Source organism: Babylonia areolata, chromosome 23 (genome assembly GCF_041734735.1).
Source record: "Babylonia areolata isolate BAREFJ2019XMU chromosome 23, ASM4173473v1, whole genome shotgun sequence".
Classification (NCBI taxonomy): Eukaryota; Metazoa; Mollusca; class Gastropoda; order Neogastropoda; family Buccinidae; genus Babylonia; species Babylonia areolata.
Window position 1 is genome coordinate 5,127,619 of NC_134898.1, and position 27,486 is coordinate 5,155,104.

At 44.0% G+C, this 27,486-nt stretch overlaps 1 protein-coding gene and 1 long non-coding RNA gene across 2 annotated transcripts; one reads left to right on the forward strand and one right to left on the reverse strand.

Annotated features, from left to right (window-relative positions):
• Positions 1-467: 467 nt before the first annotated feature.
• Positions 468-17,484, forward strand: LOC143298327 (uncharacterized). The gene is made up of 9 exons (XM_076611171.1): positions 468-633; positions 3,050-3,308; positions 4,080-4,139; positions 6,697-6,940; positions 7,629-7,736; positions 11,585-11,801; positions 12,205-12,362; positions 12,670-12,819; positions 16,638-17,484. The coding sequence occupies exons 1-9, from the start codon at positions 474-476 to the stop codon at positions 16,803-16,805; spliced, it is 1,524 nt and encodes a 507-aa protein (XP_076467286.1). The 5' UTR covers positions 468-473; the 3' UTR covers positions 16,806-17,484.
• A 135-nt stretch (positions 17,485-17,619) lies between these two features.
• Positions 17,620-22,199, reverse strand: LOC143298328 (uncharacterized). Its single transcript, XR_013057367.1, has 2 exons — positions 20,540-22,199; positions 17,620-20,391 (listed from the first exon to the last, which is right to left on the reverse strand). It is a non-coding gene; the product is annotated as an uncharacterized LOC143298328 (long non-coding RNA).
• Between the last annotated feature and the right edge of the window lie 5,287 nt (positions 22,200-27,486).

Genomic DNA, 27,486 nt, shown 5'->3' on the forward strand with positions numbered 1-27,486 from the left:
TTTTATCTTCTTGTACATATGTATATATATATATATATATATATATATATATATACACTCAGGAAATGTCTTCTTTTCATGTATTTGGTGGAATGAAAATATGTGTAGGTCAATATATCTCTCAATTTAAATGCCAAAATCTCTTCCAAGAATCTGAATGCAGGACTTCATGGGCTAACTATTGCTAAACTGCCCTGTGAAAAGTTGATCAACAAAAATTTGCTCATGATTCAACATTGGTGTGGCATTTAATGTTGTTTTCGTGTCGAAATAACATCAATAACAAGCAACCTATGAAGGGTAGGAAAGAGGGGGTGGGTGGAGGTAGAGCTCGCTGATTTTGAACCCATCCCACCGCCGCAACCTCTGCAACCACCCGTGCCAAGAATAAATGAATTTTGGAGTGCGACCTTACACCAAGGTCATGCTGTCTGCCGGCCAGCAAGGGAAGTAACTTTCACAAAGAAGACACCATGGGGTTGATGGATGAGGTCTTGAACTGTTCCATCGTTGATGAAGAATCTGTCAAATGCAATGGGAGCATCTACAGTCTTCCAGAAAAACGCCTGACGTACCATGATAAACAATTCTGGATGTACATCGGCATTTACACGGGGCTTGTTTTGTTTGCAGGTGAAACAAGACCGTTCACGAATCACTTCCTGACTAACCTGTGTTCTTACTCTGGACTATGCATATACTCTGGACTTTGTTATGCATGTTTTTGGTGTACTGTTATGCATGTTTTTGGTGTACTGTTACAGTGATCGCACTGACTTTGAACAGATTTAGACACAGGTTTATGCATATCACATGCACCCACGCCTACACATCCACACGCCCTCTCAGGAATCGGAACACACACACACGCGCGCGCGCGCGCGCGCGCGCCCATGCACACACTCTTGCACATGCACACACTTTATGTCATGCATATGCATGCAAAATCATGCATGCTCTGCCAATCCTTACTCACACATTAATACACATTCTTAATGGTACCTGCTCGGGCGCACTGATGTGCGCGCGCACGCACGCACACACACACACACACACACACACACACACACACACACACACACACTCACTTATCGTGATACCTGCATGCACACACGCACACACACACACACACACACACACACACACACATTAAGTGTTCATAGTGATACAGGTACAGAAACCTGCTCAGGCACACACACACACACACACACACACATGCACACACACACACACACATGCATGCACAAATAAATGTAAACACATGGAATGACAGCACCAATCCTGCTCCACCCATTTCTCCCACCCTGTCCCCTCCCATGTTTATTCCACCCATCCTCACCACTGACTGCAACTCTACCTCCCCTCACCCTCACCTCTCCACCCCACAGCAACCACACCAATCCCTTCCACAAACACACTTGTGGCTCTCTTCCATCAGACACTGACCTTTCTGAAATTACATTATGCATCATAAACCAGACGTAGACAAGACAGTGATAAATCCAGTGTTCAGTAGGTATATATAATTATGTGTATAACTTTTAAGCAGATGTGTAGCATTTGGATAAATTTTTGTATGTGTTGACTCATCTTTGAAATTAAAACTGATGTTTTAGCCGGCAAAAGAGGGCACTAGCTAGCGGGACAAACGGGAGGTTACCTACTTCCGGGAGGTTATCGGCCGTAGTTGCTTTCGTTTTCTCCGCATAGGCGGATAGTAGTTTGCACAGGACAGGAATGTCAGACCCCTGCCGGAGTCTGCACTAGTTGGGTCACGGTAAGTATGTTATTTAAACGTAATTTTAGATAGAAAATTTCCTTTTTACTGGTGGGATGCTGGGGATCTTTCTGTATAAATTAATTAAATAGCATTCCTGCCGTCTTGAAATTATGTGTTAGAAAATTCCTCTGTTGTGTTTCCTTCATTTGGTTCTGCCTTTTTTTTTCCTTTCTTTATGTTGTGTGCTTTTTCTGTCCTCCAAGTCCATACCCATGCCAGTCTTCCTGGACAGATAGGACTGAAAATGACCTAGGTCTGATGTTGGGCCTGACAATAGACTGAAAATGACGTATGTCCAGGTCTAATGATAGAACTGAAAATGATGAATGTCCAGGTCTGATGACAGGACTGAAAATGATGTATGTCCAGGTCTGATGATAGGACTGAAAATGATGTATGACCAGGTCTGATGACAGGACTGAAAATGATGTATGTCCAGGTCTGACGATAGGACTGAAAATGATGAATGTCCACGTCTGATGATAGGACTGAAAATGATGTATGTCAAGGTCTGATGATAGGACTGAAAATGATGTATGTCAAGGTCTGATGATAGGACTGAAAATGACGTATGTCCAGGTCTGACGATAGGACTGAAAATGACGTATGTCCAGGTCTGACGATAGGACTGAAAATGATGTATGTCAAAGTCTGACGATAGGACTGAAAATGATGTATGTCCAGGTCTGACGATAGAACTGAAAGTGACGTATGTCCAGGTCTGACGATAGAACTGAAAATGATGAATGTCCAGGTCTGACAACAGGACTGAAAATGATATATGACCAGGTCTGACGATAGGACTGAAAATGATGTATGTCCAGGTCTGACGATAGGACTGAAAATGACATATGCCCAGGACTGAAAATGATGTATGGCTATGTCTGACAAAGGGACTGAACATGACGAATGTCCAGGGCTGACAATGGGACTGACAATGACGTGTGTCCAGGTCTGATGTCGGGGCTGACAATGGGACTGACAATGACGTGTGTCCAGGTCTGATGTCGGGGCTGACAATGGGACTGACAGTGACGTGTGTCCAGGTCTGAAGTCAGGGCTGACAATGGGACTGACAATGATGTGTGTCCAGGTCTGATGTCGGGGCTGACAATGGGACTGACAATGACGTGTGTCCAGGTCTGATGTCGGGGCTGACGATGGGACTGACAATGACGTGTGTCCAGGTCTGATGTCGGGGCTGACAATGACGTGTGTCCAGGTCTGATGTCGGGGCTGACGATGGGGCTGACAATGACGTGTGTCCAGGTCTGATGTCGGGGCTGACGATGGGGCTGCTGTCGCTGGACCCGACCACACTGACCACCATGCTGCAGGGGGGCACAGAGCGCGAGCGGCGCCACGCACGGCGAATCCTGCCGCTGGTCAAGCGCCACCACCTCCTCCTCGTCACCCTTCTCCTGGCCAACGCGGCCGCTGTGGAGGCCATGCCAATCTTCCTGGACAGAGTGTCCGACCCAGTCACCGCCATCGTGGTGTCTGTCACTGCTGTTCTCATCTTTGGAGAGTGAGTGATCATGTGTACACTTACACACTCACGCATGCATACACGCGCGCGCGCGCGCGCACACACACACACACACACACACACACACATACACACACACAGGCTGCCACTGATTGGCCGCAGCAAGAGGGGTGGAAAAAGATCTCTGATGCCAGCGTGTTGCTCAGTCTGTTGTATTTGGAAAAGCCCACAGAGACTCTGTTCTGTTTTGAAGAAACTTGCGCAATGTTGGTTTGGAAATGATGGCAATATTCGTTTGATTTGCAAAGCAAATTTTTGTTTAATAACATAAATAGGAAGGTAGGGTCAGATCCTCTCCTTGCTGCCATTTTTAACTTTCCCCAGCCAAGTTCAGGTACCCATTCACACCTGGGTAGAGAGAGAACAGCTGTATACATGTGGGACTGGATATCAGGAGAGGGATGGAATTTGTGATGAATTAGGTCACAGTGCATGCAAACATTTTGTTGTTGTTATGATTGTGTGTGACAAGAAGACCAACAAATCTTATGACTCTGGTCAGAATATGTATTTCATTGCTTCATATGATCATCGATGCTTGTTTAATCTTTGTGTTGTGAGTCTTTTTTTGCTGTTGTCTTTTTTTCAGTTTTGTTGTATTTTTTATGTTATTAAACAAAAATCTGCACGAACAGTGCGATTTGGGCTGTTTTAACCTTGATCCTAATGAGTTAGAGTAATCTGCATAATGTGAGTGAGTTGATTATAATCAAAAAGAAGGAAAATGATTTCAGTGTCATTCCTTTTCAGGGTTGTTCCACAGGCGATTTGCACTCGCTTTGGGCTGGCCATTGGAGCTGCTTTGTCTCCGTAAGTTGTGTAGCTTTTGGAAGTTTTGAATTTGTTGTTGTTGTCATAATAAAATTATTGTTTTGGGTCATGTCAAAATAAATGCAGGGGGAAAAAAAAAAGTGAGAATTGGCAGTCAATGTAGGAAAACAGATTATCACTGCTTTGACCTTCACCTTTGGTCAAGATTGTTTAGAATGGTTTTGACCTTCACTTTGGTCAAGATTATATATGGTATTTATCTCTGCTTTGACTTTTGCTTTTGTCCAGGATTGCTTTGACTTTCATCTTCAAGCAAGATCATGTGGGAATTATCTGTTTTGACCTTCACCTTTGGTCATTCATTTGTGTCTGACAATGGTGTCTGTTTTGACCTTTACCTTTGGTCAAGGTTTTTTTGTGTCTGACAATGGTGTCTGTTTTGACCTTTACCTTTGGTCAAGGTTTTTTTGTGTCTGACAATTGTGTCTGTTTTGACCTTGATCTTTGGTCAAGATCACTTGGGAAAAGATCTCTGATATTCACATTTGGTCAAGGCCATTTGGGAGTTATCTCTGTTTTGACCTTCACCTTTGGTCCAAGGTCACTTAGGTAATTGTTCTTTGACTTCACCTGTGGTCAAGGTCATTTGGGATAGATACATTTTTAAACTTCACTTTGCTGGACTGAAATTAGTTGTTTGTTTTATCCATGCATCTTAGATATTGGTGACAGTCAGGTATAGACTTTGGTTTACTGATGATGCCCAGATGTTATTTCTCCATCTGTAGAAAGGGTGATTTGTGTGTGTGTGTGTGTGTGTGTGTGTGTGTGTGTTGTGTGCACTGATAAATACAATACAGTGCATGCAACGCAATGCAACACAGCACAGTGTAACGTAACGCAACGCAACGCAGTGTAGCACAACACAGCACAGTGTAACGTAACGCAACGCAGTGTAGCACAACACAGCACAGTGTAACGTAACGCAACGCAACGCAGTGCAACACAGCACAGTGTAACGTAACGCAACGCAGTGTAGCACAACACAGCACAGTGTAACGTAACGCAACGCAACGCAGTGCAACACAGCACAGTGTAACGTAACGCAACGCAGTGTAGCACAACACAGCACAGTGTAACGTAACGCAACGCAACGCAGTGTAGCACAACACAGAACAGTGTAACGTAACGCAACGCAACGCAGTGTAGCACAACACAGCACAGCACAGAACAACACAACACAACCACAACACAGTATCACTTTACCATTTTTTTCCCTCACAGGAGAACTTCAGTGTCTGCTCAGAATTGCATCAAGTGATCACATACACACAAACGATAGGAACGATGCAATGATGATGGGACAAAACACAACAAATGACTTGGCCCAGGCAGTCAGGCAGCCATTAATGTCAAGCCCACGTCAGACAAGATGGACTGTTGGGCACACTGTGTGGGCAGTTTGATGATGATGATGATGATGATATGGATATTTATATGGTGCCGACGGGTGCAATAGCCGAGTGGTTAAAGCATTGGACTGTCAATCTGAGGGTCCCGGGTTTGAATCACGGTGACGGCACCTGGTGGGTAAAGGGTGGAGATTTTTACAATCTCCCAGGTCAACATATGTGCAGACCTGCTAGTGCCTGAACCCCCTTCGTGTGTGTATGCAAGCAGAAGATCAAATACGCAGGTTAAAGATCCTGTAATCCATGTCAGCGTTCGGTGGGTTATGGAAACAAGAACATACCCAGCATGCACACCCCCGAAAACGGAGTATGGCTGCCTACATGGCGGGGTAAAAACAGTCATACACGTAAAAGCCCACTCGTGTACATACGAGTGAACGCAGAAGAAGAAGAAGAAGAATACGGTGCCTATCCTCGGTCAGAGACCAAGCTCTAAGCGCTTTACAAACTTGGGTTCAATTGCACAACAGGCTACCTACCTGTGTAGAACTGGCTGACAGCTGCCAGAGGGTGCTCACCATTCATTTCCTGTGTCATTCAATCAGACTTCAGGCATGCACACGTGCACACTCAGACAGACATATAACATTTTACTTGCATGACCATTTTGTATTATATTTACCCCACCATGTAGGCAGCCATACTCTGTTTTCGGGGGGCGTGCATGCTGGGTGTGTTCTTGTTTCCATAACCCACTAGAACGCTGACATGGATTACAGGATATTTAACGTGCCGTATTTGATCTTCTGCGTGCGGTATACACACGGAGGGGGATCAGGCTCTGAGTAGGTCTGCACATATGTTGACCTGGGAGATCGGAAAAAATCTCCACCCTTTACCCACCAGGCGCCGTGAATCGAGATTCAAACCAGGGACCCTCACGATTGAAAGTCCAACACTTTAACCACTCAGCTGTTGGGCCCATCAGGTTGTGAAAGTCCAACGCTTTAACCACTCATCTGTTGGGTCCATCAGGTTGTGAAAGTCCAAAGTCCAACACTTTAACCCCTCAGCTGTTGGGCCCATCAGGTTGTGAAAGTCCAATGCTTTAACCACTCAGCTGTTGGGTCCATCAGGTTGTGAAAGTCCAATGCTTTAACCCCTTGGCTGTTGCGTCCCGGCAGGTTGGTGTATGTGATGATGGCGCTGATGATCGTGGTGGCCTGGCCACTCTCCAAGGTGTTGGACTGCATCCTGGGCCACGACCACGGCACCTTCTTCCGCCGCGCCCAGCTGAAGGTGCTGGTGGACCTGCACGGCCCCTCGGTCATCGGCGACAACGACGGCGGCGGAGGTCAGGGGTCAAGGGGCAGCTCTGTCGCCAAGGACGATGAGCATCTCACCGTGGACGAAGTGCTGATTATTAAGGTGAAGTGTGCTACTGCTGCTGGTACTTCTACTACCACCACCATCACTACTACTACAACTACTACAAACAACTTCCACCACTACTATTTCAACAACAACAACTACTACTATTACTATTACTGTTACTACTGCTGCTGTTGTTGTCGTTGCTGCCACCACCAGTACTGTTACTGCTTCTACAATAACAACCACTACTACTACTACTACTGCTGCTGCTGCTGCTGCTGCTGCTGTTGCTGCTGTTGTTGCGGCCACCACCAGTACTGCTACAAGAACAACAACAACAGCAACAACACCTTCAATCACACACAAAGCAAACAAGAACATACATGCATACGCACTCATGTACACATGTGCATGCACGCACACACACACATACATACATACGAGAGGACACACACACACACACACACACACACAGACGAGATGACACACACACACACACACACACACACACACACAGACAAGAGGACACACACACACACACACACACACACAGACGAGAGGACACACACACACACACACACACACACTCACACAGACGAGAGGACACACACACACACACACACACACACACAGACGAGAGGACACACACACACACACACACAGAGACAAGAGGACACACACACACAGACACACACACACACACACACAGACCCCTGATCCTCAGAGTGTTGACTGACCACAGGGAGCGCTGGACATGAAGTACAAGACAGCGCGGACAGCCATGGTGCCCATCTCTGAGGTCTACATGGTCAGCGTAGACAGCAGGCTGGACCACGAGACCATGACCCACGTGAGTGCCGCACACACACAGTGTCACTGTTTGTTGGCATGTGTGTTGTTTATGTATGTGTTGGAAGCAGGAATATGACGTACCATGGTGTATGCGTCACTGTTGGCATGTGTGTTGTTTATGTACGTGTTGGAAGCAGGAAGGTGATAGACCATCACCCATGTGAGTGCCGCACACACACAGCTTCACTGTTGGCATGTGTGTTGTTTGTGTATGTGTTGGAAGCAGGAAGATGCCGTACCATGGTGTATGCGTCACTGTTTGTTGGCATGTGTGTTGTTTATGTATGTGTTGGAAGCAGGAAGATGGCGTACCATGGTGTATGCGTCACTGTTTGTTGGCATGTGTGCTGTTTATGTATGTGTTGGAAGCAGGAAGATGGCGTACCATGGTGTATGCATCACTGTTTGTTGGCATGTGTGTTGCTTATGTACGTGTTGGAAGCAGGAAAATGGCGTACCATGGTGTGTGCGTCACTGTTTGTTGGCATGTGTGCTGTTTATGTACGTGTTGGAAGCAGGAAGATGGCGTACCATGGTGTATGCGTCACTGTTTGTTGGCATGTGTGTTGTTTATGTATGTGTTGGAAGCAGGAAGATGGCGTAGCATGGTGTATGCATCACTGTTTATTGGCATGTGTGCTGTTTATGTATGTGTTGGAAGCAGGAAGATGGCGTAGCATGGTGTATGCGTCACTGTTTGTTGGCATGTGTGCTGTTTATGTATATGTTGGAAGCAGGAAGATGGTGTACCATGGTGTATGCATCACTGTTTGTCGGCATGTGTGTTGTTTATGTACGTGTTGGAAGCAGGAAGATGGCGTACCATGGTGTATGCGTCACTGTTTGTTGGCATGTGTGTTGTTTTATGTACGTGTTGGAAACAGGAAGATGGCGTACCATGGTGTATGCGTCACTGTTTGTCGGCATGTGTGTTGTTTATGTACGTGTTGGAAACAGGAAGATGGCGTACCATGGTGTATGCGTCACTGTTTGTTGGCGTGTGTGTTGTTTATGTATGTGTTGGAAGCAGGAAGATGGCGTACCATGGTGTATGCGTCACTGTTTGTTGGCATGTGTGTTGTTTATGTACGTGTTGGAAGCAAGAAGATGGCGTACCATGGTGTATGCGTCACTGTTGGCATGTGTGTTGTTTTTGTACGTGTTGGAAGCAAGAAGATGGCGTACCATGGTGTATGCGTCACTGTTGGCATGTGTGCTGTTTATGTACGTGTTGGAAGCAAGAAGATGGCGTACCATGGTGTATGCGTCACTGTTTGTTGGCATGTGTGTTGTTTATGTATGTGTTGGAAGCAGGAAGATGGCGTACCATGGTGTATGTTTCACTGTTTGTTGGCATGTGTGCTGTTTATGTATGTGTTGGAAGCACGAAGATGACATACCATGGTGTATGCGTCACTGTTGGCATGTGTGTTGTTTATGTACGTGTTGGAAGCAGGAAGATGGCAGACCATGGTGTATGCGTCACTGTTTGTTGGCATGTGTGCTGTTTTATGTACGTGTTGGAAGGAGGAAGGTGGCAGAATGGTTAAGACGTTCATTATGCCAGTACAGAGTCTCAGGGGGTGTGGGTTCGAATCCTGTCTTCACCCTTTCTCCCAAGTTTGACTGGGAAACCAAAGTGAGTGTCCAGCCATTCGGATGAGACGATAAACCGAGGTTGCGTGTGCAGCATGCGCTTGGCGCACTGAAAAAGAACCCAAGGCAACGAGTGTTGTCCTCTGGCAAAATTCTGCAGAAGAAATCCACTCTGATAGGTACATATATATATATATATTAGGCATGCTCTCAAGGCTCTCAAGTTCGAGTTATGCTGCTGGTCAGGCATCTGCTTAACCAGATGTGGTGTAGCGTATATGGATTTGTCCAAATGCAGTGACGCCTCCTCGAGTAACTGAACTGAACTGAACTGAACTGAACTGAACTGAACTATGGGCAGGCAACAGAAGATAGGTCTCATCTCCTCTCTTTCCAGATCATAACCTGTGGATACTCATGCATACCAGTGTATGGCGGCAACAGGAGATAGGTCTCATCTCCTCTCTTTCCAGATCATAACCTGTGGATACTCATGCATACCAGTGTATGGCGGCAACAGGAGATAGGTCTCATCTCCTCTCTTTCCAGATCATAACCTGTGGATACAGGTTTCCTCTCCTCTCTTTCCAGATCATAACCAAGGATACAGGTTTCCTCTTCTCCCTTTCCAGATCATAACCCATGGATACAGGTTTCCTCTCCTCTCTTTCCAGATCATAACCAAGGATACAGGTTTCCTCTCCTCTCTTTCCAGATCATAACCCATGGATACAGGTTTCCTCTTCTCCCTTTCCAGATCATAACCCATGGATACAGGTTTCCTCTCCTCCCTTTCCAGATCATAACCAAGGATACAGGTTTCCTCTTCTCCCTTTCCAGATCATAACCCATGGATACAGGTTTCCTCTCCTCCCTTTCCAGATCATAACCCATGGATACAGGTTTCCTCTCCTCTCTTTCCAGATCATAACCCGTGGATACAGGTTTCCTCTCTCTTTCCAGATCATAACCAAGGATACAGGTTTCCTCTCCTCTCTTTCCAGATCATAACCCGCGGATACAGGTTTCCTCTCCTCTCTTTCCAGATCAGAACCTGTGAATACAGGTTTCCTCTCCTCTCTTTCCGGATCATAACCCATGGATACAGGTTTCCTCTCCTCCCTTTCCAGATCATAACCCGTGGATACAGGTTTCCTCTCCTCTCTTTCCAGATCATAACCAAGGATACAGGTTTCCTCTCCTCTCTTTCCAGATCATAACCCGCGGATACAGGTTTCCTCTCCTCTCTTTCCAGATCAGAACCAATGGATACAGGTTTCCTCTCCTCTCTTTCCAGATCATAACCCGTGGATACAGGTTTCCTCTCTCTTTCCAGATCATAACCAAGGATACAGGTTTCCTTTCCTCTCTTTCCAGATCATAACCAAGGATACAGGTTTCCCTTTCCTCTCTTTCCAGATCATAACCTGTGGATACAGGTTTCCTCTCCTCTCTTTCCAGATCATAACCCGTGGATACAGGTTTCCTCTCTCTTTCCAGATCATAACCAAGGATACAGGTTTCCTCTCCTCTCTTTCCAGATCATAACCCATGGATAAAGGTTTCCTCTCCTCTCTTTCCAGATCATAACCCATGGATACAGGTTTCCTCTCCTATCTTTCCAGATCAGAACCTGTGGATACAGGTTTCCTCTCCTCTCTTTCCAGATCATAACCCGTGGATACAGGTTTCCTCTCCTCTCTTTCCAGATCATAACCCGTGGATACAGGTTTCCTCTCCTCTCTTTCCAGACCATAACCTGTGGATACAAGTTTCCTCTCCTGTTTTTCTAGATCATAACCATTGGATACAGGTTTCCTCTCCTCTCTTTCCAGATCATAACCAAAGATACAGGTTAACTCTCCTCCCTTTCCAGATCATAACCAATGATACAGGTTTCCTCTCCTCTCTTTCCAGATCAGAACCCGTGGATACAGGTTTCCTCTCCTCTCTTTCCATATCATAACCAAGGATACAGGTTTCCTCTCCTCTCTTTCCAGATCATAACCTGTGGATACAGGTTTCCTCTCCTCTCTTTCCATATCATAACCAAGGATACAGGTTTCCTCTCCTCTCTTTCCAGATCATAACCTGTGGATACAGGTTTCCTCTCCTCTCTTTCCATATCATAACCAAGGATACAGGTTTCCTCTCCTCTCTTTCCAGATCATAACCCGTGGATACAGGTTTCCTCTCCTCTCTTTCCAGATCATAACCTGCGGATACAGGTTTCCTCTCCTCTCTTTCCAGATCATAACCCGTGGACACTCACGCATACCAGTGTACGGCGGCAGCAGGTCCAACGTGATCGCTCTGCTGCTGACCAAGACGCTGATCAAGCTGAACCCAGCTGACTGCACGCCCGTGGCCAAGATCCTGCAGTCCTCCACCTACGCCCGGCCCGCCATGTTCATCGACGACAGCATGCCGCTGTTTGACCTTCTGAACCAGTTCCAGACAGGGAGAAGTAGGTTCTTATATCAGCACGCCTGATTTTTTTTTGTGTGTGTGTATTATTTGCTGCGTTCAGTTAGCAGTGTGAATGACAGTTTCAGTCACTCATACAGTGCCTTGATTCCCAAGTACCGATACCATCAGGGGACTGATTTATATCTTGTGCGAAATGTATATTTATTTATCTGTTTATTTATTTGCTTTTTCATTCATTAATTTAACGATTTATCCATTTATTTGTTTATGAGCTCAGTTTGATTTTCCAAAGGGAAAAAGGGCAAGAGCCGGGATTTGAACCCCGACCCTCACAGACACTGTATTGACAGATGAGCGTCTTAACCGTTCTGCCTCCTTCCCCCCTAAAGCCTTAAAACCTGCTGGTTAAAAAAGTCGAACTTTCTGTTGCGCGGTGACAGGTCACCTGGCCATGGTGAGGAAAAGCGTGTCGCCACGGAAACAAGAGGCACGGGGTGGTGGTGGTGGTGGTGGTGGTGGTGACAGCCGACGCAGAGAGAGTGACACTCAGCCACTCATCAGCATGGAGGAGGAGGGGGAGGAGGCGGGAGAGGAAAAGGTGAGCATCACATTGCAGGGTTCACGAAAAAAAGCGTTAACTCACTCAGTACGGCCAGTCCTCCCTTCTCCTCTACACAGACCCCTCGGATGTCCAGTGGGTGTCTGAAAGACCCAACCTTTAGCTTCCATCGTCAGAATTGTGGTATTCTCTGTCAACATTCACCTCTTCAGTTTTAGAGCCTTCCGCTTGCAATATTTTGATGATGGTAATTGGGGTGAAACGCTGTTAACGTCGTCTCTTTCGCCGTTCGTATGGAGAGAGTTAACATGTGTCGGTGTGTGTGTGTGTGTGTGCATGTCCCCAGGACCCGGAGCTGGTGGGCATCATCACCCTGGAGGACGTGCTGGAGGAGCTGCTGCAGGAGGAGATCCGTGATGAGAGTGACCTGGAGACCGGCCCCGAGATGGGGGGGCTGCTGCAGGTGGCCCTGGCCAAGGCCGCCAGCCAGCACAGGGTGGGCAGCGCACAGTGGCCGCACAACACCAGTGTGGGGGTGTTGTCGTGGTGGTGGTGGTGATGGTGGTGGTGATGTTGGTTGTGTTCGTGGTAATGGTGATGGTGGTGGTGGTGGTAGTGGTGGTGGTGGTGGTTGTCGTGGTGGTGGTGGGGATGATGGTGGTGATGTTGGTTGTGTTCGTGGTAATGGTGGTGGTGGTGATGGTGATGGTGTTAGTGGTGGTGATGGTGATGGTGATGGTGTTAGTGGTGGTGATAATGGTAGTGATGGTGGTGGTGGTGATGTTGGTTGTGTTCGTGGTAATGGTGGTGGTTGGTGATGGTGGTGGTGGTGGTAGTGGTGGTTGTGATGGTGATGGTAGTGATGGTGGTTTTGTTCGTGGTAATGGTGGTGGTGATGTTGGTTGTGTTGTGGTAATGGTGGTGGTGGTGATGGTGATGGTGGTGGTAGTGATGGTGATGGTGGTGGTGGTGGTGGTGGTGATAATGGTAGTGATGGTGGTTGTGTTTGTGGTAATGGTGGTGGTGGTGGTGGTGGTGGTGGTAGTGATGGTGATGGTGATGGTGGTTGTGTTTGTGGTAATGGTGGTGGTGGTGATGGTGGTGGTGGTTGGTGATGGTGGTGGTGGTGGTGGTGATGATGGTAGTGATGGTGGTTGTGTTCATGGTAATGGTGGTGGTGGTGGTGGTGGTGATGATGGTAGTGATGGTGGTTGTGTTCGTGGTAATGGTGGTGTTGGTGATGGTGGTAGTGGTGGTGGTGGTGATGGCGGTGGTGGTGGTGGTAGTGGTGATGATGGTGATGATGGTGGTGGTGGTGGTGATGGTGTTGATATGGATTCCTTAATGATGATGATGGTGATGAAGATGATGATATGGATACTTTGATGCTGATGCTGATGATGATGTTGATACTTTGATGATGATGATGGTATATGATATAGTACCTATCCTCGGTCAGAGACCCCGAGCTCTAAGCTCTTCACAAACACAGTCATTTGCACAACAGGCTGCCTGCCTGGATAGAGCCGATTAACAGCTGCCACTGGGCGCTCATCGTTCAGTTCCCTGGAGCTAGTTTTTAATATACATCAGGGTTACTTACAATTACAGTTCAAGCATTTTCCAGCACCTTTTTGAAAGTTTTGTTTGTGATCTTAGCTAGAACATCATGTTTACCACTTGCTTATTAATAAACAAACTATTCGGATATGTATGCAGTGTTTCTCTCGTTCAGTTCCCTGGAGCGTGTGTTTATGTAAGTTTGTGCCTGCCTATGTGTGCGTATGTGTTAGGGTAGCTGTTAGATACACATGTATGTTAAATTGTATGTATGCAGTGTGTGTGTGTGTGTGTGTGTGCGTGTGTGTGTGTGTGTGTGTGTGTGTGTGTGTAGTCACATATTGGTGTGTGTATGTAACATAGATATAATGTTTTATGTTAACAAAAGCATTTTTGTAAAGCACCTAGAGCAGATTTCTGGATAGTGTGCTATATAAGTATCCATTATTATTATTATTATTATGTATGCAGTGTTTCTGATTTGAAAAAAAACTGACAGGTGAGGCAATATGGGAATGATTAGTGAGAACTGTCTTTCTTTAACTCACTCAGTACGGCCAGTCCTCTCTTCTCCTTTACACAGACCCCTCGGATGTCCTGTGGGTGTCTGAATGACCCAACCTTTAGCTTCCGTCGTCAGAATTGTGGTATTCTTTGTCAACATTCACTTCTTCAGTGTAAGAGCCTTCCGCTTGCAATATTTTGATGATGGTAATTGGGGTGAAACGCTGTTAACGTCGTCTCTTTCGCCGTTCGTATGGAGAGAGTTAAGATTCTGAATCGACTAGAGATTACTGCTAAAGCCTCCCATGTATGGAAGGTTACACAAGCTGTGCTCCTCGCAGTATTGAAAGGGTTAAGAGTGTGAAAACATGTCCTCCTGGTTACAATGGCTTCCCTGTGTTCTCACTATGTGTACAGAACACATACACACCAGGTCTTTCCTTCATACCTATCAAGACAACGGAAACAAAACTATCAATTGATTTGCCATGGTAACATTATGCAATTCTCTGAAAAAAAAAAAAAAAAAAAAAAAATGGATACTTATATAGCACACTATCCAGAAATCTGCTCTAGGTGATTTAGAAAAATGCTCTTGTTAACATAAAACATTATATCTATATTACATACACACACCAAAATGTGACTACACACACACACACACACACACGCACATGCACGCACACACACACTGCATACATACATTTTAACATACATGTGTATCTAACAGCTACCCTAACACATACGAACACATAGGCAGCCACAAACTTACATAAACACACGCACACGCACACACAATACACATTCATATACATGCATGTAGTTATGTACACATACATATCTGAATAGTTTGTTTATTATCAAGCAAGTGGTAAACACGATGTTGTAGCTAAGATCATAAACAAAACTTTCAAAAAGGTGATGGAAAATGCTTGAACTGTAACTGTAAGTAGCCCTGATGTATATTAAAAGTCACCTCCCTTCCCAGACTGTTAATGCTTGGCTGGAAGGTTGAAAAACCAGTGTGGCACCACTGACCTGAGTATGGGATAACTAACCCCCAGAAGTCACCGGAGAAGGTGCAGGAGGTGGTAGAGGTTTGGAGTCGACCGGAGGGAGCGAAGGAAGTGGAGGAGGCAGCGGGTTGGCGTTGTTGAGAGGGCCAGAAATAGAGGGCCCACGGTGTCCACAAATCGATTGCGATTGCGCCTTAATTTTAGCCCGATCTCCCAATCAAACCATATAATTATGTGACCTGGTTGAAGACAAAATTTGACAAAAAACAAGAACGCCAGAGAATCGACAGACAGACAGAAAATACGAAAAAAAACTTAGCGGTATGAAGAGCACAGGAACAGGAGTCATAATGGCTGCTGGAAAAAGAGGGTGCTAGCCAGGGGGGCAAAGGGGAGGTTACCTACTTCCGGGAGGTTATCAGCCGTAGCTACTTTCGTTTTCTCCGCATAGGCGGATAGTAGTTTGCACAGGACAGAAATGTCAGACCCCTGCCGGAGTCTGCACTAGTGGGTCACGGTAAGCATGGTAATTAAACGTAATTTTAGATGGAAAATTTCCTTTGATGAATTGGGATTCGATGCCTGAGCACTGCTGCAGCATAGGGCAGAATGAGGTCACTGGTTCTACTCCACAGCTGCATGCCTGCTTCACATCCCCTGGACCAGCACAACTAGAGCCCACTGCAGTAAGAAACAGGGTGCTTCGCTAAATGGGTGAAAATCAGTGAAGAATCATTATTTTGAGCAGTTGAATAAATCTTCGTTGTCATGCTTCCAGAGTCCATAAATGGTTCAGAAAACGGAGTATGGCTGCTTACATGGCAGGATGAATAAACAAAATGGTCACACACATAAAATATGTTACATGTCTCTATGAGTATATGTGTGCATAACTGAAACCTGATTGAATGACACAGGAAACGAATGATGAGCACCCAATGGCAGCTGTCAGTCGGCTCTACCCAGGTAGGCAGTCTATTGTGCAAATGACTTCGTGTTTACAAAGCGCTTAGAGCTTGGTCTCTGACCGAGGGTAGGTGCTGTATAAGTGTCCATATCATTATCATCATCATCATCAGCCAACTGTACCAAGTAGAAATTAACTAAATCAGAATAGTGTGTTGGTACGGGAATACTCGTACCTGGTCCGCAGGGGAAGTAATCATGCTACAAGATAACTCCTGCCTGGAGTGGAATGAGCTAACGTGTCCTGTTACCCTTCTGTTGCCGGCAGCATAAACTCCAGCGCTGCAAGAGCCAGCCTGAAGACTCGGACAGACTGGCAGAGAGTGGAGACAGTCAGTTTGGGTCACAGATGGCTTCATCACAGCCCGGCCAGTGTAACGCGCCTCCGGTCTTGAGGCGTGCGTCCACAGAGGAACCTCTGGTGACTTTTGAATGACGCCGCTTCTGACGGCCCTCTCTGCTGGACCAAAGTGATTTCGCTTCTGCACGATTGTTTTGTTTCTAGTTTCTGTGGAGCGTTGGCCTTGTGATCAATTGATAAATAGTCTCCCAAGGAAGCAAGAGAATCTGAGCGCACTGGTTCGAATCCCACTCTCACCAGTATTTACTGCTCCTCTGCCAGACCTTGAGTGATGGTCTGGACGCTAGTCTTTCGGATGAAATGATAAATTGAGGTCCTGCTAGCAAAAAAATGCATTCAGCACATGTGAAAGAACCCATGGCAACAAAAGTGCTGTCCCTGGCAAATTTTTGTAGAAAAATCCACTTCAATAGGAAAACAAAGATGCTTGCAGGCAGGAAAGGCAAAAAGGGTGACGATCTAAGGGTAGCAATACCTGGGGAGATCTGCCTGAATTTCACACAGAGAAATCTGTTGCAGTTTCATTTTCAGTTTCTTTAGGAAGCGTCACTGTGTTCGGACAAAGCTGTATACACTACACCATATTTGCCAGGCAGACACTTACCAGCAGCATAACCCAATACACTCTGTAGGGCCCAGAGTGCATGCATAAAAATATTATATATATATATATATATATATATATATATATCTTTCTCTCTCTCCATATAGCAACAAATTTCAATCACAGACATAATGTATCAAGATATATTTTCCATGCTATCAATACAAGGAAAAAGTTAATCTGCAGTCAGCGATCAAGCATGGTGAAATACGATATAAAAACAAATGTCTATATGATGGGCACATTGTTTAAGTATATATTCATTCAGTTTGTACTTGTTTTTGCTGTTGTTGTTGTTGCTATGGATAACACAATGTTATATGCAACCTCACCGACCCACCCTTCCCCATTGTATTGTGGCCCAAGGCCGATGTACATTAAACTTTCTGAGTTCTGAGTTCTCTCTCCATATATATATATATATGTGGATTTATTCGACAGAATTTTGCCAGAGGACAACATTTTTGTTGCCTTGGGTTCTTTTTCAGTACGCCTGGTGTGTGCTGCACATGGGACCATGGTTTACCATCTTGTCCGGATGGATGACTAGATGCTCCGTTTAATTTTCCAGTCAAAATTGGGAGAAAGAGTGAGAGAGTGGGATTCGAACCCAGGCCCTCACAGACTCTGTATTGGTAGATGAGTGTTTGCCACCTTTCTCCTAATCTGTGAAAAAAAAAAGAGGTAATATAATAAGATACAATATTAGAAGTTAATTTGTGTTGCTTTTTGTTAGTGTTTGGTTCACTGTTTCTTGTTTTAATCATTTTATATCAGTAGGCTTTGATTAGGGGTAGTTTGAGAAGTGTCTGGTTCAGTATCCCTTGCTTATCAGATATATTAATATCGTTTGGATTTAGTCAGTGTCACTTTTTATGTTTGGTTCAGTATTTCTTGCTTATTGGTTATGATTGTATCAAATGGCTTTAATTTGTATCACTTTCATAGATGTTTGGTACAGTATCTCTAGCTTCTTGGTTATATATCAGATGGATTTTATTTGTTACTTTTATATGTACTTGGAAGAACCTAGTTTTTGGGGGGCAAATAAGCCATATATCTTTTGACCTTGATTTCTTACGTTTTTTTGAGATATTTGGCATAATATATTTTGCTTATCGATCATATCTTTTGGCTTCAGTGCTTCATTGTGTTTATTCAGTTTCAGTTTCAGTTTCAGTAGCTCAAGGAGGCGTCACTGCGTTTGGACAAATCCATATATGCTACACCACATCTGCCAAGCAGATGCGTGACCAGCAGCGTAACCCAACACGCTTTGTCAGGCCTTGAGGGAAAAAAAAGAAAAAGAAATATAATAGATAAATAAATAAATAAATAAATAATGATAATATAATTAAAAAAAAAAAAAAAAATAATGAAAATAAAATAAATAAATAGATAATTAAAATAATTTTTTTTGTTTTTTTTTAAAGAAAAAAAGATGTATCAAAGATGATTAATTTGAAATGACATTGCTTTACCATGTGAGGTACTTACAAAAACTGAGCACTATGTGTAGTTAGCGGTTAGAAAAGTTTAACCAGACTTGGGCAGGTGAGACAGCGATTTGAGGCAAGTTGAGACAAAGTGTATTTTCAATAAGACTTAAGTCAGCAGCTACACTGTTTTGGTACCAATGTTATATAATTCTGTTTTGGTTCATCCATTTTACATAGATATCGTCGAAAGTATGCTGAATCATGAAAAAGCCAAAGAACATATCACTTTAAAATCTTTTCCAGTTTACGTAATTTACTAAATTGTGGGGGGGGGGGGAAGTGTTTATTGCAAGAGGAATGTAGCTTGAATCTTTGACTGAGTGCAGATAGTGGGCATTGTTTTGAACCAACAAGTTACCGGTTGTCTTTCTTTGTTGTTGTACAACCTCGACAAAAGTAGGAGGCAGTGCTGACTGTTCATGTATGTCTTGGCCTGGTATCATTGCTCCTATTATAGTGTGGTCATCTTTCAGGTCTGTTTGTTTGTAACTGCACCATGTGATAATGCTGTCATTTTTTTTTTTTTTTTTTCCTTACTTGAATATGGAAAGTTTAGGATAATGGGAGTATTTTTGACATTTTTTGGAAGCCCAGTATAATGTTCGTTCTTTCAAAATCATTAAAACCATACAATGTTGGTTTGTGTCTGTTTCGTTAAAATGTTGATTAGTTTTTATTTCATTAAAATGTTCATTTGTGTTTATTTCACTGAAATGATAATTTGTGTTTATTTCTGGAAACACTCTCATCAGCTTGGAGTAATCAGTGATAAATAGAAATGTATGAGACTTTGGTAGATTGTTGAAATGATGGCTTGCACATATTATTTTTTTTGATCTCTCAGCAACATTGTGTTTTTCTTGACGTGCCAGGTATGCATTTAGAGATCGCTCTTGTCTGTTTTCTTGTGGGTTTAGTCTTTGATCTCTCTAAATCAGAGCTGTGCATGCGTACAGATGACCGGTGTGTAAGCACTTTGATTTGCCTCTGCAGTTGTTCGAGTGCTGCAAAATGAAAACCTTATCATCATCATCATCATCATCATCATCATATTATCATTTTTTTAAAATATAATTGTCATTAATATTGCTATTAATAATAGTATCATCATCATCATTGTTATTATTCTTATTCTTATTGTTGTTGCTGTTACTGTTGTTTTTGCTATTGTTGTTGTTATAATCATCATCACCATCATCATTATTATTATCGTTGTTGTTGCTATTGTTGTTAACATCATCATCATTATTACTATTATCATCAAGTATTTTTGCAGTTTATTAAGGCCCCTGTCCTGATTACATGAACTGCTGCAAAGTGAAGACTGGTCCAGTTGGTTGTCTTCCCACACACACCACCTGACACCACCTGACACACACACCACCTGACACACACACCACCTGACACACACCACCTGACACACACACCACCTCACACCACCTGACACACACACCACCTGACACACACACCACCTGGCACTGCCTGACACACACACACCACCTGACACACACACCACCTGGCACCACCTGACACACACACCACCTGACACACACACCACCTGGCACTGCCTGACACACAAACACCACCTGACACACACACCACCTGGCACCACCTGACACACACACCACCTGGCACTGCCTGACACACAAACACCACCTGACACACACACACCACCTGACACACACACCACCTCACACACACACCACCTCACACACATCACCTGACACACACACCACCTCACACACACACACACACACACACACACACACACACACACACACACACACACACCACCTCACACACACACCACCTCACACACACACCACCTGACACCACCTGAGGTCTTGAAGTGATGGTCATCGTTGTTGGCAAAAGATGAACTTCATGTGTGAATGAATTCACCGACTGTTTTTTCTTCATTTTCTTTATTAGATGTTCTTTTCTGTCCTTGTTCTGCCAAAGAAAACCGAGTCAGTTTGTTTGCGGTACAGATATGTCGCGTATGTGTCAAATCGATTGACTGTGATAAGATATTGAACCTTTGATGTGAGCGATATATAGATTTTGGATTAACTGAGACTCTTAGTCTGTAAATGTTTCCCCTCTGTGTGTGTGTGTGTGTGTGTGTTCGTGTGTGTGTGTATTCATGTGTGTGTGTGTATGTGTGTGCATGTGTGTGTGTGTGTGCATGCGTGTGTGTGAATTCAATACAGAGGGTGTTACAATCAAGAGAGGAGGGTTGCTTGTTTCAATGTAATTTCTGTAGAAAGAGGAAAGGGAAAGGGACTGTCGACAGATGTCTCCAACTGTTACCACTTTTTGTTCTGAAATGGTACTGTTGTTGCTACTTTGATCCATTTCATAACCGTGACATATTGATAACTTTGTATATTTGAATGACCACAGAAATGTATATATGAATGACCACATAAATGTATATATTGATGACACAGACTTGCTTGGCACGGCTGAGGGACAACACTTCGGGGAGTGGTTGAAGCTGCTTCGGTCAAGAACCCCTGTTAATAAAGTGTTATGCTGGATTGGGTGGGCCAGCGGTTTGAGAAGACCATGGTTGCCAATGCCTCTCCTCTGAGTGTTGGAACTCAGTCACATCGATGGTCACAGCACAGTTTGGACACAGACTCTCTTGGCACGGCTGAGGGAAGTGGTTGAAGCTGCTGTGGTCAAGAACCCCTATAACTAAAGTGTTATGCTGGATTGGGTGGGCCAGCGGTTAGGGAAGGCCATCGTTGCCAATGCCTCTCCCCGGAGTGTTTGAACTCAGTCACATCGGTGGTCACGGCACAGCTCCGACTACCCTCCTTGCTAGTGTTGATGGCATGCGTGTCTGAATTGTGTACGGCTGCCACTGCTCTGGGGGTGGATTGGTCCGGGTCACCGTTCTCCCATGGTCTGCGTCAGGTTCGCAAACTCACATCAAAGGATGGTCAGGGGAGGGCAGGTGGTGGCTTGAGTCTGCTGTCGCTTCCTTCACTGGCAATAGTCTGCTGCTGTGGGACGTGCAGGTCGACAGCGCAGCATGAAGACTGGCTGCCCTGGGGCCTGAAGATGACTTTGACAGACACCCCCCCCCTCTTGATTCTGCTGCAGAGACAACAACATCAACAAGACAACGGTCAGACTACCGTCACTTTGACAGACACCCCCCCCCTCTTGATTCTGCTGCAGAGACAACAATGCCAACAAGACCACAGTCAGACTACCGTCACTTTGACAGACACTACCCCGCCTTGATTCTGCTGCAGAGACAACAACGTCAACAAGACCACAGTCAGACTACCGTCACTTTGACAGACAGACCCCTGCCTTGATTCTGCTGCAGAGACAACAACGTCAACAAGACCACAGTCAGACTCTTGATTCTGCTGCAGAGACAACAACATCAACAAGACAACGGTCAGACTACCGTCACTTTGACAGACACCCCCCCCCTCTTGATTCTGCTGCAGAGACAACAATGCCAACAAGACCACAGTCAGACTACCGTCACTTTGACAGACACTACCCCGCCTTGATTCTGCTGCAGAGACAACAACGTCAACAAGACCACAGTCAGACTACCGTCACTTTGACAGACACACCCCTGCCTTGATTCTGCTGCAGAGACAACAACGTCAACAAGACCACAGTCAGACTACCGTCACTTTGACAGACAGACCCCTGCCTTGATTCTGCTGCAGAGACAACAATGTCAACAAGACCACAGTCAGACTACCGTCACTTTGACAGACAGACCCCCTGCCTTGATTCTGCTGCAGGGACAACAACGTCAACAAGACCACAGTCAGACTACCGTCTTGGAGGGCATTTTGTGGTTGTTAAACTCAACAGGTTACCAGATCTTGATCGTATGGTGTTTCATGTCGTAACCCTATTTGAATGCTTTCTCTATATGAATGACCACAGAAATTTATATATTGATTGTATAGGATGTTATTGCATAACTCTATTTTTATAGCTGTTTCTATATGGATGACCACATTACTGTATACTGATGATTTCGTTGCATAATCTGCAGTGGCAAGTAGTTCATAAGCAGATTAATTAATGCTAATTACTGTGATTAGGAGAGTCTTCAGGTCTTGACACTTTGACTTAAACCAAGCTTGGATGCCAAAGACTATAGGAGTATGATCTGTGCTGCACTTTTGATGTAGTAAGAGAACAAACTCTGCCCAAGGCCAATTGGCATGTTTATATCGACTTATATCACAGATTGACATAAGCTTACAGGTGGGCCAACAGCAAAGTGAGATCTATATGATTAGTGGTTTCTCCACTGCAGTGAAAATTCATCTACAGCTTAGTTTTTTTGCGGACTATGACTCTCATTCTAGGAGGCAAGATCTCACTTGGCTCTCACTGCTGCAGCCTTGGGGGCCAGTTGGCCTCTGGAAACCATCCCAGTATTAACACCGACTGTCCCAACACCCTCTTGGCTGAGAGAGTGGGGATGTAATCTGGGCAAGACATTCACCACTATGATTAAATTCCAGCCCAGATTGTCGGGGCAGCAGTTGCCCCCTCTACTGCTCAGACGGTCATAGTCGGACACAACTGATTATCATACATAAAAATGCCAAATGAATAGGTCATTATCTTTTAATGACTTGAGCCAGTTTCATTAACAGAAAAACAATGGAGGGGGACAGGGGCGCGGGGGGAGGGGGTTGGGGGGGGGGGGTACTTTAGTTTTATGGAAGTGCAATGATTTCGAGGCACCATGGCAGAATCAGGTGTTGGACACCTGGTCCAGTTTTCACCAGTGATCAGGGTTCGAGGCCCTGTACCGGCATGGTGCTGTGTCCTGGGGAAAGGCACTCTGCGGCTGCCTTCACCTCTACACTCCATCTCGATCACTACGATCGGCTTCGGATCCACTCTGTTTATGCATACCCAGATTCAAACACTCGACTGTTGGCCGCCGTTCTTTCTCTGTCTCTGGACCTTGCAAATGGAATGAACTTCCTCTTTTGCTTCGTCAAGTCTCCACACTCAGCTCTTTCAAGTCTGGCCTTAAAACCCACCTCTTCCCAAAATAGCCTCCCTTGCCTGCCTCTTCCTTGTCTTAAGTTTCTACAGTTTTAGAGTTATGCATGCGTGTGAATGACTTGTGCGAAAGTGCTTTGATTTGTCTCTGCACAAGATTCAGCGCTATATAAATGCCATTATTATTATTATTATTTATTACTTTACCCTGATTTTCCTCACTCCACCCAGGTGTGAATGGGTACCTGACTTCGGTTGGGGGAAGTTAGAATGGCGGCCGGAAGGAGAGGACAGGGCCCCACCGGCCTATGCCATGAGCCCCAGACACAGTGGATATGGATTTACCGCCCCCCATGGCTCCATGGGACCTTTCACCTATTAACTTTTTAACCTCACTTGTGGCGCTGAAGAAACAGCCTTGGAATAATCTACACACACTTTACCCCATTGTTTAAGTTATTCAAACATCTTTTTTTTCTTTTTTTTTCAAAATCGTTTTCTTCTCTCTCTTGTATTGGATTCTTAAGGGTTTTTTTGTTTTTATGTTTGTTTGTTTTTGTTGTTGGTGGTGGTGTTTTTTGTTGTTCTTTTTTTTTTTTAGTTTTTTTTTTACAGGGGTGGGGGGCAGAGTAGGAAGAAAAGACACCAGAACTTTGGGATGTAATATCTCTGTTTGTTTTGTATTGTTTTGGGGTATTTTTTTGGTTTTTTATCTTGATAAGATGACACTGTGATGTATTTTGACTGCTGATACACTTATACACACACCAAACTGGGCACAAGATGATTAATCTTCCCTTATTTTGACTGCCGATATACACACAGCAAACTGGGCACAAGATGATTAATCTTCCCTTATTTTGACTGCTGATATACACACAGCAAACTGTGCACAGGATGATTAATCTTCCCTTATTTTGAAGATCACACGTCAGGGATATTTTCTATTTTTTTTTTTTATTTATAAAATTTTGGTCCAACTGTTTATTTCTTTGATTGGTTCCGGTTGACAACATTTGTTAAGTGCAAGTTTTGAATTGTATATACTTATGCAGTCTTGCAGACTTCAAAAAAGGTTAAGGATTGCTTCGTAAAAGAAAGAATGTTTTCAAAGAACATTGAGGAAAAAAAAAGTTTAGAAGTGATTTAAATTATTAAGCAGCCTGCATACGGTATACCACTGGCATCTCACTGAACACACAAACGGCTGTTGCAGGCCCAGGTGCATCATGTTTCAGCAAAATTACGATTAGTCAATGGTTTATGACATGAACAAAAAAAAAAAGTGATTTTTTTCATTGTGAAAAAAAAAGGGAAGCACACTTGCAAGAAAACCCCTTGTGGTTATGAGAGGTGCTCATTATACTGGCTGCTCACACTGTTGTCAGATGGAAATTCAGCATTATTTCTCCGTGACTTGTAGAAAAAAAAAAGAAAAACAAGAGGTAAGGCCTTCAAGACTCACTTGTGATAAATTAGTCCCCTAGCATTAATTACAGAGTAATTTCCCTTTTTTACTATCTGCACCAAAACGTTTGCAAAATAAATAAAAATTCCATGCTTAGCAAAAGAAGTTCCTGTTTGAACAAAAAATGATAATAATGACTCCTCTTATTGTGTCAGAATAAGAGGTCAAAGTGCCAAGTTTAGAGAATACAAAAAATATAAATATAACAGTAAATGCAGTTTGCATATAATTAAGATTCTTTTTTTTATTTTTTTTTGTGCCCATCCCAGAGGTGCAATATTGTTTTAAACAAGATGACTGGAAAGAAGTGAATTTTTCCTATTTTTATGCCAAATTTGGTGTCAAATGACAAAGTATTTGCAGAGAAAATGTCAATGTTAAAGTTTACCACGGACACACAGACACACACACACACAGACAACTGAACACCGGGTGAAAACATAGACTCACTATGTTTACACAAGTGAGTCGAAAAACTGGAAGCTCCCATGGGTTCTTTAACTCTTTCACCACCATGTTTATGTGTTAAAACCATTCCCTGGCGCCAAATATTTTGTTACTCAGTGCTCTCGGTCACACGATTCGGTTCGTGACAGAACTTCTTCTTCTTTTTTCTGCGTTCGTCACGGTGGGCTGCAACTCCCACGTTCACTCGCATGTACACGAGTGGGCTTTTACGTGCATGACCGTTTTTACCCCGCCATGTAGGCAGTCATACTCCGCTTTCGGGGGTGTGCATGCTGGGTATGTTCTTGCTTCCATAACCCACTGAACGCTGACATGGATTACAGGATCTTTAACGTGCGTATTTGATCTTCTGCATGCGTTTACACACGAAGGGGGTTCAGGCACTAGCAGGTCTGCACATATGTTGACCTGGGAGATCGTAAAAATCTCCACCCTTTACCTATGAGGCGCCGTCACCGTGATACGAATCCAGTCCCTCAGATTGAAAGTCCAATGCTTTAACCAATCGGCTATTGCGCCCGTCGGTTCGTGACGGAACAACGCAGCGGACTTGTTCACTTCAGACTCGGTCAAGGGGGAATGTTGGCTGCAGCTGTCAAGAGTTGTTACTATGTGAAAGACTGTCCTTTTAACACAATCCCTCAACATTGACATAAGTTACCCATGCCGGTGAACTGTCTAGTCAGCTAAAGTAGCTTATGGTGGCGAAAGAGTTAACCTGTTGCAAACCGTGTATACACGTAGAAAGTCAACTTAATTCAATGCAAATGTGCACAAAACGTGTTTCGAACCCTTTATATATGTAGAAAGTCAACTTAATTCAATGCAAATGTGCACAAAACCTGTCCATTCTGCATGTTATTTGCATATATGATCTTATGTATATTTTTTGTTTTGTTTTCACGGTTTTTTATCCTTCTTTTATGGTTGCTTTTCTTATTTTTTTGGTTGTAATCTGGCGATGATAAATTAAGCTGAAGGGCTGATGTCTTTTGCCTCAAGGAGTTTGACAGTTAAGATTATGTCATGGACTGTGTTTTTCAGTTGGTTTTTTTTTTTTTTTTTTTTTTTTTGTAACAGATATAACAGTTTTGTGTTAATATGGTAATGGTTATATACATTGTATAATTATATTCCTTTTTCCTTTTTTTTCATCCTCTGGCAAAAAATTGACTGAATGGTCAACATCAAAGGGATGTCCTTGATTAATGTGCTTGGATATGACCGTGCTTGTGTCTAATATTTTCTTGTTCATTTTTGTTTTTTGTCCAGGTGGTGAGGGATCAATAGTTACAGTGTTTCAGCCCTATGTGTGTGTGTGTGTCCCTGTGCGGTCGGCTGGGCTGTTGGGAGCAAAGATCAAAAGTTCACATGTTGGGTCACTCCTGTCTTTTCTTCTGTTTGTCGTCTGCCTGTAGGTTTATGTAGTTAGCAGAAATATCAATTCTGTACGTACACAGAAACAGTCATAGTGTCAAACACTGATTTTTTTTTGTTTTCCCCATACAATTATAATCAATTTTTCAGCATATTTTACCTCTCTTTGTGTGTGTGACCTTTCTTTAATGTTATTTTTTCTTTTAATTTTTTTTTCACATGGATTTATGACAGTAATAACATGAACTATTCTGATTACTTTGTGGTTTTGTAGAATTACTAAATTTTTATTCATATAATATAGTAAGACAATCATGATATAATAAT

Bases quoted from the DNA above. Each gene is read 5' to 3' on its own strand.
- LOC143298327 (XM_076611171.1), top strand. From the start codon at position 474: ATGGGGTTGATGGATGAGGTCTTGAACTGTTCCATCGTTGATGAAGAA. The intron at 634-3,049 runs GTGAAACAAGAC...ACGTGTGTCCAG, and splicing joins GGGGCTTGTTTTGTTTGCAG to GTCTGATGTCGGGGCTGACG. The intron at 7,737-11,584 runs GTGAGTGCCGCA...CTCTCTTTCCAG, and splicing joins ACCACGAGACCATGACCCAC to ATCATAACCCGTGGACACTC.